The sequence below is a fragment of the Ostreococcus lucimarinus genome, chromosome 20 (genome assembly GCF_000092065.1).
Source record: "Ostreococcus lucimarinus CCE9901 chromosome 20, complete sequence".
Lineage (NCBI taxonomy): Eukaryota > Viridiplantae > Chlorophyta > Mamiellophyceae > Mamiellales > Bathycoccaceae > Ostreococcus > Ostreococcus sp. 'lucimarinus'.
Window position 1 is genome coordinate 353,711 of NC_009374.1, and position 11,749 is coordinate 365,459.

Genomic DNA, 11,749 nt, shown 5'->3' on the forward strand with positions numbered 1-11,749 from the left:
GGTCGCGTTCTGACGTCGCGCGCGCGCAATCGCGTCGCCTTCGCGAAACGGTTCCGGTCGCCGTCGTCGTTTTTTTCATCACAAAGGCGAATTCGTGTCTTCTCTACGCGAGTTTTGCGATCGACCGCGGTGACGTCGCGCGAGTGGATCGAATGTCGGGTGTCTCGGCACCTCGCCTGTGTGACAGTGTGACACCTGCGACACGGCCAGCATTGCGCGTCGCGCGCGCGGTGGGACGCGGAAGCCGAAAGAATGGAGTCGAAAAATAAAGCTTCGCGTGAACGGACGCGAACGCGGCGAGCGCGGCGAGCGTCGATTGGGTGTCGCGCTTTCGCGGCGTTGGCGAGTTGGTGCTGCGCGTCGCGGGCGCGAGGCGCGCACGGACGCTCGTGCGGGACGTGGGACGTCGCGCGGGTGGCGAACGTGGTGAATGGAATTGAAATTATGATCAGTGGGGGCTCGAGGGTGGAGGAAGCGCCGCGGACGGTGTGGGTGAATGGACGAGAGCGCTGCGCGAGCGAGTCGTTCTCGACGACGGCGACGACGGCGACATGCGTCATCGTCGAAGCGAACGAAAGAGCGCTGCGTGCGGCGAGAGATTTTGTGCGAGAGTTTACGTCAGTAGGTCGTGTGCAAGTGTGGGTGGCGAGTTTGCCGCCACGACTGATCGTGGACGCAACGACGAATACGCGGCACGCGTTGCGTACGATGGACGACGTCCTGAACGCGACGCGGACGGAGACGGAGACGAAAGAAGCGGATTTCAGGGTTGCTACCACCCGTGTTTACGCGTCATTCACCGTCGATGATCGCCAGTACGAAGAGAGCGCGGAGTATAAAGCCTTTGTCATCGCAACGAGTCACGCGCTCGATTCAACATCAAGGATGAGAACGCCAATCGATCCGCCTCGCGCGGGTGGCGCCGAAATATTTCGTCTCGACCTTGCAAACGCAACAAAGACGATCGAATTCATTGATCATCACCGAACGCGGTCGTTTTATCGCGTGACGTGTTGCGTTTCGGTTGGGCGATCGACTTTTGTACTATCCTTCGACGACGGCTCAGAGTGCACCGTGCGGTCGCCGAGTCGCGATCCAGTAAGACACTTGCGAGGAACAACCAATGATCCTTGCGTCGCCAAAGATCTCAGCCTACCTTATCCGGACGATATCACGTTAGAGTTTACGCCAAGCGAGCGAGCGACGTTCGACGAGTACCGAGGATTTTATCGTGGAAGTTACGAGAAAATGATGCGAGCCAAATCGAAATTTGCGCTCGCGGTGAGATTTGATGAAGGCCCGCGCTTGAGAGCTACGGCGCGTTTTCGAGGTGTATCCTCATTTCGAGATTGTGAACGGCGAAAGAGTCTCACCGTAGAGCTCGACGGGCGAGGCGTGCGCTTGATGCCTGGTTCCTTCGGGACAAAATTCCTGCTGATCAGCCTGTGCATCGATGATCGATACGTAAAGACACACCTCGTGTTGTCGATGGCGAAGGCGCTCGGGACGTTTCCGCACGCTTTTCGATACGTCAGGTTAAAAATACGCACACGTGGTCAGAAAAGAGTGGAACATTCTGGCTTATACCTGCTCATGGATGACCCAAAGTCTTCGCTCGAGCGCGCGCACAATCAGCTCTCCGTCGTCGTGCGCCGACGGTTCGATCCAGCGAGGAAGAATTTTACCAGTTCCAAGGGTGTGCCCGAAGTGAAATCTTATCCAAATACAGATATTGAAGCAATCGCAGGTCGCGTACGATACGAACGCGTCGTTCTCGCAAGCGAGAGCTGCGAAGATAAAGCTTGTTTCGACGTTTTGAACAATTTGATCGACCTAGAAGGCTACCTTAGTTGGATGGCGCTGATGACGTGGGTCGAGTCGGGCGATTACGTCGATGAACTCTGGTTATACGCATCAAATGAGAATGATGGGAAGCACCGTTTCAAAGTTCACGCGTGGGACCCTGACGATTCTTTTGAGTCTTGTCATCACGGCGGCGAAGATGCAATCGTTGGGCTAGGCAATCTCCTGTACTGCGCGGAGGGCGCCATCGATCGCGTACTCGTACGATCTGAAAGCATGCGTGCTCATTACATCAAGATTCTCAACGAAGTTCTTCGAGATAGACTAAACGAGCGAGCACTTCGGGAGATCGTTGATGCGCAAGAAGGACAAATTCGTCGGCTCCTCAACGACGATGACACCGCTCTCGGCCTGCTTGAGCTTCGGGAAATCGAGCCATCGATCGATAGCGCGACGGAGGCTGTGAGTGAAATCATCGGTTCATTGCGTTATTACAGAGACGTGATAAATTTTCGCAGACGTTCCTTGTTGCGCGACGCAGAAGCTTACGCATCATTCGACCCGAGCGCCACGGCGTGGACGTCGCAACCAACGGCGGACGATTGCGACGATGGTGCGCCTACATTAGTGACGCAAGTACGAAGTTATGATAGGATTGATCAAGATATTTTGCTCAAAGTCAGTGGTAATGGTGGATCATACGCGCTGAACGTGTCTTTTGATCCCATCGTTGTCTACAATGGCTCGACGTACGTCGCCACGCGAGACGAGTTCGTGCTGGAGAGATGGTCTTCTGAACAACACGAAAATGTCACACGCATGGCGATGTCATCGCCATGCGTGAGAACTTTCATCGGGGGTGGATACATCGTTCTGAGTTCCATTTGCGATGACTCAATCCCTCACATGTTTTCACTGCATCATCGATTCTGGCATGGTTTTGCCAACGCGTCTTCGCCGATGATAGTTAGTCGCCTACTCGGATGTGTGTGATGCATCTAAGTTGTATAGCAATCCTACTGCGGCGCTTCTGGGACCGGCGCCGCGGATTTCCACTCTGGTTTGAGCCCCCACAAACCCATATTCGGCCCACGTCTCGTCAAAAGCGCGATTTCGCCCAAGTTTGTCTTTAGCCAATCCACCGGTTGCTTCGTCTCGAGGATCAGCTGCTTCAGACTCCAATACGGTTGTCGCTCGAACAACCCGAAGAGGACATTTTCCAGGGCCTTCTTTTCCATGCGTTCCTTCTTTTCCTTCTTATTTGATGCGGCGTCGGTGAACCGAATCAAGTTTCTCGCCTTGGGCAGCGGCGCGAAACGCATCTCAGACGAGCTCTGCGTTACTCTCGTCTTAGTCTGTGCCTGAATCATGCGATCTTTACTAACTCTATGGTAATCGACATCGTCGATCGATGTCGGACGCATGTCTAACTTCAAGTCCACTTTGGCCTCGAGGGTGATGTCCGCCTGCCCGCTCGTCGTCCCCTCGCGAACGTCGGAAAACACGCGCATCGGCATATCACTCGGCTGATTGGCTAAAATGTACTGCTTCGGCACGCCGTTCGCCTCTTTTCCGGTGAGTTCCATGATCGCGTGCGTCATGTGCTTGGTTTTGTCCTCCTGGAACGGGTCGACGAAGACGCGAACTGTGCCGATGGCGGGCTCGTCCTCCTCCTTGGTGTCCGTATCCATGTCATCATCATCCGCCATCGCCTGCTTACTCGCCGCCGCGGCTTCGTGGAACACTCGCGAAACAAATTTCGGCACCTTGACTAACCACGCGTTGCGATCGCCCCGCGTGGTGTCGAGCGCGGTGGGCCACAAATACGCCTTGAGCGCGTCGACGACGGCTTCTGGAATGTCCGCCTCCTTAATCCCGAGAATCTTGCACGCCTGGTGTCGCCAGTGCGCGCGATACATCGACGGTGGACCATCCTTTCTCCACACTGGATCGTCATACTTCTCCGCACCCGCCCTGTGATGGATGAAACGCGCGCGTCGCTCGGTCAGTCGGCCCGTTCGCCCGGCGAGATCGACTCAAAACTTCCCCATCATCGCCCTCAACCTCCCTCCCGCCGCGCGTCGCGACCGCGCACTGCGCGCACACGTACCCTAATCGCTCGTGATTCAACAATCCGAGCACCTGTTTCACCTTCCCCGCCGCCGTTCGCTTCTTCGTCAACCAATCCTTGATCGCCTGTTGCAACTCCTCCGAGTTCGCCGGCAACTCCTCGTCCTGCGTTCGCCATCGCGGCATCGCGCGCGCGTCGTCAGTCACCATCGTCGTCGTCGTCGTCGTCGTCGTCGTCGTCCCTCGCGTCCCGCGCGTCGTCCGTCTCGTCCCCGCGCGCGTTCGCCTCCGCCCATCCATCCGTCGTCGTCGTTTCCTCGTCGTTTCCTCCCCCCCCCGCGCCGTCGCCGACGTCCTCGCGCGCGCGCGTCGCACCTCTTCGCTCATCCTCGCGCCTCCGCGCCGTCGCGCGCCCGTCGTCGTGTGCGGCGGCGTCCCGCGCGCGCGCGACGTCGCCGCGCCGAAATCCTCGCCTCGGCGCCCGCCGCCGACGTCGTCGCTGTGTACCCATACACCCGTACCCTTGAGTCGTGAACCGTCGACAAAAAGCACGGTCGCGCATCCATCGATCGCGTCGATCGCTCGCGCGCGCGCGACCCGCGCGGCGTCGATCGCTCGCGCGCGCCCGACCTCGCGACGCGGGTCGACGACGATCGCGCGTCGCGATCCGACGAACCGGGCACCCTCGACCGCACCGCGCGACCGATGGATCGACACGCGTTCTTCGCCGCGCAGGCGTGGTTGACGGCGACGACGACGCGCGCGCGCGACGGCGCGCGTGCGAGCGACGACGGCGACGGCGACGACGGCGCGACGCGCGAGCGCGAGGAGATATACGCCGGGACGTGCTCGTTTTCGTGCGCGGACGAGGAGCAGTACGAGACGCGGGCGATCGCGACGATGGACGGCGACGACGCGGCGGACGACGGGGAGGACGACGCGGCGGACGACGGGGAGGAGGACGCGGCGGAGAATGGAAGAGGGCGACGGCGCGCGCGGCCGCGCGGCGCGCTGGCGAGAGATGCGCAGCACTTGACGTTCGGGACGACGGCGACGCTGCGCGACCCGGCGAGCGTTCGAGTGTCGTTCGCGGCGGTGAAAACGACGTTCGGAGCGAGCTCGGGAACGGGGTCGGGATCGACGAGCGTGGGGGATGCGACGACGGCGAACGCGCGCGCGCGAATTGAGCTCGAGTGTGAGCTCGACGGTCAGACGTACAGGATGTCGACGCGAACGTGCCGCGCCGTCGTGAAATCGTTCAAGGAGACGGCGCGATCGGGGCACACCGAGGCTTTTCCGCGGTATTTGAGCGTCATTTTCCCTCACGTCACCATGAACGTATACTCTGCCGCGGAATCCGACGCTTCGTGGGACGGTTTGCGCGCGCTCGCGCGCGCTTTGACGGACCCCGCGCTCGCGACGACGAAGACGACGACGACGACGAGCGAAAACTACGACGACGGACACGACACCGACCCCGACGGAAACGATCCGAGTCCAGTGGGCGTGGGGAAGCCGAATCCTCTTCCACGTTCGATCGGGAACGAGATCGATCTCGAGACTGTCGCGCTCGCGGACGCCGACGCCTTTGCCGCGCAGCGTTTCGCCGCCGACGCTCTCTGCGACGCCGCTCGGCTCCTCGTCGCCGACGGCGATCCGTGGCGAACGCTTTCGCACGACTTGCTCGCTCACGGCGTGCGCGACGTTTTCGCGGACGATCCATCCGCGTACGCCGGGCGCGCTTTTCCAGGCGACAAGTAAAAGCGTGGACATCCAACCGGGCGATGCGAATCGTCGTATGCGTAAACAGTATGCTCATGCGAATCGACAGGGGAGGGCGCCAGCGTGGTTGTCGCGAGGCGCGCCCGCGCCCGTACACCGAGTCGTGCGCTTTCGTCCTGTCGGCGATCGCGCGCGCGCGGCGCCGAGCGCTCGATCGCGAACGTTCATCCGTAAACGTCTCGATCGCACGCGCGCGCGTCGCGGACGGACGCGTCGTCGCGCGAGCCAGGCGACGCGCAAAGATCGACGCTCACGCGTTTTCACCCTTCGCGCGTCGTTCACGCGTTTTCCGCGCTTGACGACGCCGCGCGCATCGCACGCGCGCGCATCGACGCGAAATGAGCGGTGATGGTTTTTTTACGTTCACCGACGCCGATCCGAGCCAGTGGCTGCCCAAAGGGATCGTGGACGAGCGCGAGGAACACGATGCGGGGGCGTACGCGTCGTTCGCGCTCCCGCAAGGCTCGGCGAGCAGGAGCGCGAGCGACGACAATTCTAGAGGCTCGTTCGATTCGTTTGGGGTGAAATCAAAAGTGCTCGGGAGCGTGTTGTACGATGATGAAGGATTGATTCCGCTGGGGCTCGGTGGACACGCGTACGTGGACAAGTCGACGTCGCCGAAGAGCACGGCGTCGCCGACGGCGGCGTTCGTGGCGGATGCGGAGTTCGGCGCGGCGGCGGCGAGTGGATCGAGATTACGTGGGCCTTCTGGTCCTCGACGCGCTGGTCAAGGAGTCGAGGAAGAAGAACAGCAAGTGGCATCCATAGAGGTCATGGCGAACGGTGGTTTGCGACTGCGCGTGACGCTGCTCGCGGCGGGATTCGTCATCGGCGCCAGCGGAGCGTCGATTCGAGAAATTATGCGTCACACCGGTTCGACGATTCAGTCTTGGACGCAGCAACCCGAAATGGGGGTATATCATCGTCCATGCCGCGTTTTCTGCATCCAAGGCTTGCCCGAATCCGTCATGGCGGCCTCGAATATCATCCACGAAGCCGTCGAGCGATACAAGGAGTTGTGCGAAGGGAAGCGCCGCGGAGAGTTTGTGCAGCGATTGCAGTACATTCGCGGCGTTGAATTCTCGTACCAACCGCCTCCGAAAAATGCTGTACCAAATGCTGCCTCCGTGAATGGCGCCACTCGTCAAGGTACGAATCCACTCCTGATGCCGAGGCAACCGACGAATGCGGCGAATGAAACCATGCGCCTCCTCGCCGCCGCGCAGGCGCAGCGAGCCGCTATGCAACATTACCAAAACCTTGCGACACAATCCTACGCCGCGGGGTTAGCCGCCGGTGCTAAGATGGGTCATGTTCCGGCGATATCGGCGATGTCGGCGATGCCAGACTCTGAGAATCCTTTTGCCGCCGCTCAAATGCCGAACCCAAGTGATTTTTTCACCGCGTTCAGCGCGCAAACTCGCCCGAATGTTTGATTGTACTGTCCAAGCGACGAATCTCAAGATTGTTGAACGAAGAGTTGATATTGAAGATATATAGCCAACCTTGGCGAATTCGCATGTAACCATTAGCGCCTTGAAAACTGATATTTTGTTTCTACAACAGTCTACGGCCTCGAAAAACGCAGAGGCTTGTCTCGCAAGTAATAAAGCTTTGCTCTGCGCACTTTCCTACGCTCGACGACTTCCATCGCCTTAATATTCGGCGTGAACAGCGGAAACGACCGCTCGACGACGAGATTTCCTATCGCGCTTCGCAAGGTAAAGCTAGATCCCATCCCTCTGTGCCGCTTGGCGATGCAAATCCCCGTAAACGTCTGCGTGCGCCTGTTATTCTCCGGCACTTCGAGCGTCAACTTCACCACATCTCCCGGTCGAAACGGTACGATCGCGCGTTCTTTCGCCAACTCCTTCATGTGTTCCCTCTCAAGCGTCTCCATGATGTGTCCACATCGCTTAAAATAGCTCTTCCTTTTCCGCAGCGCCCGCGTCGGCGTCCACGGCGCCGCGCCGCCGCCCGCTTTCCCCCATCCCTCTTGCGTCGCCCCGGCCTCGAAGCTCGTCATCGGCGCCTCCATCCCGCGCGCCTCCGGTTTCAGTTTCTTCGTCGCGTTCGATCGATCGTGTTTGATCGCGCTCGCCGTCGACGTCGCGATCGCGCGTCGTCCCGTCGTCGCGCATCCGCGCGCATCGATCGTCGTCCCCGTCGTCGCGCGTCCCGCCTCGCGCGCGCCGCGCTCGCCCGCGCGCGCGCACCGCTCGAGCGCGCGTCCGAGCGCGCGCCACGCGAACGTCATTTCGCGCCTCGCCGCCGTCCCTCGGCCGCGCCGCGTCCGATCGCGTCGTCGCGCTGTGCCGCCGCCCGAGGGTTACGCGCGCGACCGCACCGCGCGGCGCGCGTCGCGCTCGGCATGCTGCGCGCGCGGCGCGCGTGCGAGGCGCTGATGCGCGCGACCGCGCGCGCGACGGCGTCGACGCCCGAGGCGCGGGCCGGGGCGACGCCGACGCGCGCGGGACGCCGACGCGCGCGAAGGACGGTGACGCGGCGAACGACGACGACGCGCGCGACGGGACGCGAGGACGCCGATGGGGCGACGAGGAAACGACGCGTGGTGTTTCTCGGGACGCCGGAGTGCGCGAAGGAGGTGCTGGCGCGGGTGCTGGACGCGGCGGAGGGGAGGGAGAGCGCGTTCGAGGTCGCGGCGGTGGTGTCGCAGCCGGGACGACCGCGAGGGCGAGGAAGGAAGAGCGATGAAGCGGCGCCGAGCCCGGTGGCGGAGTTGGCGCTGCGGCGAGGGATGGCGGAAGACAGGGTGCTTTGTCCGGAGAAGGCGAACGAGGAGTGGTTTCTGGACGCGCTGCGCGCGCTCGACGTCGACTTGGCGGTGACGGCGGCGTACGGGAACTTTTTACCGCAGAAATTCTTGGATATTCCGAAATTAGGGACGTTGAACATCCATCCGAGTTTGTTGCCGCAGTGGCGAGGGGCGGCGCCCGTGCAACGCGCGTTGGAGAGTGGACAGAGCGAGACCGGCGTGTCGGTGGCGTACACCGTGCTCAAAATGGACGCCGGTCCCGTCCTCAGACAAGTCACTCGACCGCTTAAAGGGGATGAAAAGGCGCCTGATCTCTTGACTGAGCTCTTCGAGACGGGCGTGGGGGCGTTGTTGGAGGAATTACCGTCGGTATTTGCCGGCGACGCGGCGGCTCGAGCGGTGCCTCAGAGCGAGGAAACGCTCAGCCACGCCGCGAAAGTGAGCCCAGAGGAGGGTGAATTAGACTTCACGAAACAGTCCGCACTGGAGTGTCACAATAAAGTGCGTGCATTTGCGGGTTGGCCCGGAACGAAAGCGACTTTGAAGATTAAGGCAAACGGGGACGAAGAATCGAAAGAGGTGGTGCTCAAAATCATCACCACTCGTGTCTCTGCCGAGGGAGATGAAAAGGCGGCGAACGGTCAAGTCGAGGTAACGAAAAAATTACTTCGCGTACCATGTGCAGGGGGCGGTTGGTTAGAGGTGCTCGAGGTTCAGCCCCCCGGAAAGAAAGCGATGCCGGCGAACGCTTTCATCAACGGGATCAAAGGCTCAACCGTCTTCATTTAATCTCTAGCTCATTATCATAGCACAGCAGCTAAAGCTAAAACGCTAAAAGTCGTCATCGTCGTAATCACCATCCGAATCATCCGCCCTTCGCATCGACTCGCCCGGACGTAACGCCCGTATGTGCTTGTGCGGGTACGTCCGACCGCACGTCTCGCATGGTTTATTCACTCCAAATAACTCCTCATCGCTAGCATCATCGTTCTCTTCGTCCGATGATGCATCGCTATCGACGTTTGTGACGGTTTTTTCAGCGAACGGATGTCCAGGAAGCGCGTCGTGCTTCGCCAACCATCGCGTCACGCGTTCTTCTTCAAAGTTTTCCGCGCCACCGAAGTCGTCGAGCGCGCACGTCGTAAACGTCAATCGCCCGCGCCTAAATATCAGCATCGCCGGAAGCGCGCTGATACGATGTTGTCGCATCAACGCCGAGTCGTGACTTGGCCTTATGCGCACGAACTTCGTTTTAGCGAACACGGGCGCCAAGTCATCGCACACCTCGTCGATGCGAGCGCACTGCTCCGCGCCCTCCAACACCAGGTGCGCCACCACCCTCGAGCTCGCCCGCACGGTCTCCCCCAGCGCACTCTCTTTTATTTCCACGTATCTCGCTCTTCGTGCCTCCGCCGCGGCGATCGCCGCCGCGCCTTTAAGCTCTCGTAAGCGCGCCTCTTGAATCTCTCGCAGCGCCTCGTCGTCGTCGTCGTCACCGTCTGATCTCGCCCAATCTTCGTCGTCCGCGTCTTCTTCGCCGCATTCCCCGACCACGCCTTCCGCGATTCGCATCCTCGCCGTCGAGCGATCGACTTCGCGCAGCTCGCCGAGCATGCGCGCCGCTTCTTTTTGTTTCTTCACGTCCTCCTCGCAGCATCCACCTGGCCGAGGAATGTGCGCGCCCGCCTCCCCCATGGCGTCCAGTTCATCGTCCACCCACGTGCGACACGCGCCGGCTTGACAGTCCACGCCCATGAGGTCGCCGAGCGCGTCGTCCGAGCGCGCGCGCGCGTGTGACGACGGGCCGATGATGCCGCGTAAACCCTAGGTCGGGCCGCCCGCGCGGCTCGGCAGAGCGCGAAGCGCGATGCTCGTCCGACGCCCGCGCCGAACGGCGCGCGCGAGTGCGATCGAAAATGTGTTTCGAGCGCGATGCGCGCGGTTCGCGGACGCGGCGCGCGGTGGCGAGGCGAGCACGAGCGGAAAGATGCCAGAGAAAGATGGTGTCGTCGACGTCGAGGGAGCGAAAGCGAGAGCTCGCGCGCGCGCTGAGATGCTCAAAGATGAGGAGTTGGCGTCGAAAGTGCGAGCGATGATGGTTTTTGATCGAGACGTCGTGCGCGCGCACAGAGATCGAGCGGCGTACTTGCAGAATGAGGCGCTGAAACGCAGGCCCGAGCGCGCGCCGGATGGGTTGTTGGACGAGCTCGCGAGGCGTTTGTTGGATCGGTTGTTCGATATCAAACGCGGATTTAAGCGCGTGGTCGTGCTTGGTGGTGCGAGCGAAGCGATCACGCGCAGATTATTAGCGGAAAGGGACGATGTGGAGAAGATTGTCGTCGTGGATTTGTCTCAAGATATGCTCAATTTCGTCGAGCGGCGCATCGGAGCCGAGCCAAGACGGCGAGACGGAGCGCCTGTGGAGGTATTGTACGTGCAAGGAGACGAAGAGAATTTGCCCATTCAAGAAAATTCGGTAGATGCCGTGATTAGTTGCTTAGGATTGCACTGGGTGAACGATTTACCCGGCGCCATGTCGCGCGCGGCGGCGGCGCTCGTTCCGGATGGTCTCTTCTTGTCGTGTATTTTTGGTGGTAACACTTTACAGGAGCTTCGTGTGGCGTGCGCGCTCGCCGAGACCGAGCATGAGGGTGGTGTTAGCCCTCGAGTCTCGCCTTTAGCGCACGTGCGCGATTGTGGGAGCTTGCTCGGTCGAGCCAACCTCACGCTTCCCGCCGTCGACGTCGACATCGTCACCGTCGGCTACGCCTCTCCCGACGAGCTCGTCGAGCATTTGCGCGCCATGGCCGAGACCAACTCTGGGTTAATGCGTCGTCATCTTCTCCCTCGCGCCACCGCGCGCGCGGCGAGCGCGATGTATTCCCAAAAGTTCCCCGCCCCCGACGCCCCCGACCCCGGCGCCGTCGAAGCCACGTTTGAGATCCTGTACATGACCGGCTGGCGTCCTCATTCGAGTCAGCAGACGGCCAAGCAGCGCGGCACCGCCACGGTGTCTCTGAGCGACTTGCAAAAGCACCTCGACGGCGACGCGTGACGCTCGACGCAAGCCGCGCCGCCGCGACGGAGCGCGCCTTGTAACGCGTACGAGCAAACAGTCAGCCCAACCCGATGTGAAGTTTTATGATTCACGAAAAAGTCGGACAAAAGATTCGTTCCCGCGCATTTTCGGAGCGCGCCTTGTAACGCGTACGAGCAAACAGTCAGCCCAACCCGCCGCGACGCCATCTCGATCGAAATCCGACGCGGTCCGACCGACCGCGGCGGTCGGATCGGCGGCGCGGGTGCCGCGCGCGCGGC

At 61.1% G+C, this 11,749-nt stretch overlaps 9 protein-coding genes across 9 annotated transcripts; 5 read left to right on the forward strand and 4 right to left on the reverse strand.

Annotated features, from left to right (window-relative positions):
• Positions 1-708: 708 nt before the first annotated feature.
• OSTLU_29501 (predicted protein) lies at positions 709-2,796 on the forward strand (the record flags this gene model as incomplete). The annotated part of the gene is made up of 1 exon (XM_001422525.1): positions 709-2,796. The coding sequence occupies one exon, from the start codon at positions 709-711 to the stop codon at positions 2,794-2,796; it is 2,088 nt and encodes a 695-aa protein (XP_001422562.1).
• A 56-nt stretch (positions 2,797-2,852) lies between these two features.
• Positions 2,853-3,611, reverse strand: OSTLU_6696 (predicted protein; the record flags this gene model as incomplete). Its single annotated transcript, XM_001422685.1, has 2 exons — positions 2,853-3,407; positions 3,444-3,611. Coding segments are annotated over 2 exons (723 nt in total), but the record flags the coding sequence as incomplete, so codon positions are not given.
• A 145-nt stretch (positions 3,612-3,756) lies between these two features.
• On the reverse strand, positions 3,757-4,080 carry OSTLU_94090 (predicted protein; the record flags this gene model as incomplete). Its single annotated transcript, XM_001422686.1, has 1 exon — positions 3,757-4,080. A coding segment is annotated over one exon (324 nt), but the record flags the coding sequence as incomplete, so codon positions are not given.
• A 498-nt stretch (positions 4,081-4,578) lies between these two features.
• OSTLU_29503 (predicted protein) lies at positions 4,579-5,634 on the forward strand (the record flags this gene model as incomplete). The annotated part of the gene is made up of 1 exon (XM_001422526.1): positions 4,579-5,634. One exon carries the CDS (start codon positions 4,579-4,581, stop codon positions 5,632-5,634), a length of 1,056 nt encoding a protein of 351 aa, XP_001422563.1.
• A 133-nt stretch (positions 5,635-5,767) lies between these two features.
• Positions 5,768-7,220, forward strand: OSTLU_29504 (predicted protein). Its single transcript, XM_001422527.1, has one exon. The coding sequence runs from the start codon at positions 5,994-5,996 to the stop codon at positions 7,089-7,091; it is 1,098 nt and encodes a 365-aa protein (XP_001422564.1). The 5' UTR covers positions 5,768-5,993; the 3' UTR covers positions 7,092-7,220.
• Positions 7,221-7,246: 26 nt separating this feature from the next.
• On the reverse strand, positions 7,247-7,621 carry OSTLU_8188 (predicted protein; the record flags this gene model as incomplete). Its single annotated transcript, XM_001422687.1, has 1 exon — positions 7,247-7,621. A coding segment is annotated over one exon (375 nt), but the record flags the coding sequence as incomplete, so codon positions are not given.
• A 438-nt stretch (positions 7,622-8,059) lies between these two features.
• OSTLU_43843 (predicted protein) lies at positions 8,060-9,220 on the forward strand (the record flags this gene model as incomplete). Its single annotated transcript, XM_001422528.1, has 1 exon — positions 8,060-9,220. One exon carries the CDS (start codon positions 8,060-8,062, stop codon positions 9,218-9,220), a length of 1,161 nt encoding a protein of 386 aa, XP_001422565.1.
• Positions 9,221-9,262: 42 nt separating this feature from the next.
• On the reverse strand, positions 9,263-10,186 carry OSTLU_29507 (predicted protein; the record flags this gene model as incomplete). The annotated part of the gene is made up of 1 exon (XM_001422688.1): positions 9,263-10,186. One exon carries the CDS (start codon positions 10,184-10,186, stop codon positions 9,263-9,265), a length of 924 nt encoding a protein of 307 aa, XP_001422725.1.
• A 475-nt stretch (positions 10,187-10,661) lies between these two features.
• OSTLU_89745 (predicted protein) lies at positions 10,662-11,486 on the forward strand (the record flags this gene model as incomplete). The annotated part of the gene is made up of 1 exon (XM_001422529.1): positions 10,662-11,486. A coding segment is annotated over one exon (825 nt), but the record flags the coding sequence as incomplete, so codon positions are not given.
• Positions 11,487-11,749: the final 263 nt, after the last annotated feature.

Coding starts and splice junctions, on each gene's coding strand:
- OSTLU_29504 (XM_001422527.1), top strand. CDS start 5,994: ATGAGCGGTGATGGTTTTTTTACGTTCACCGACGCCGATCCGAGCCAG.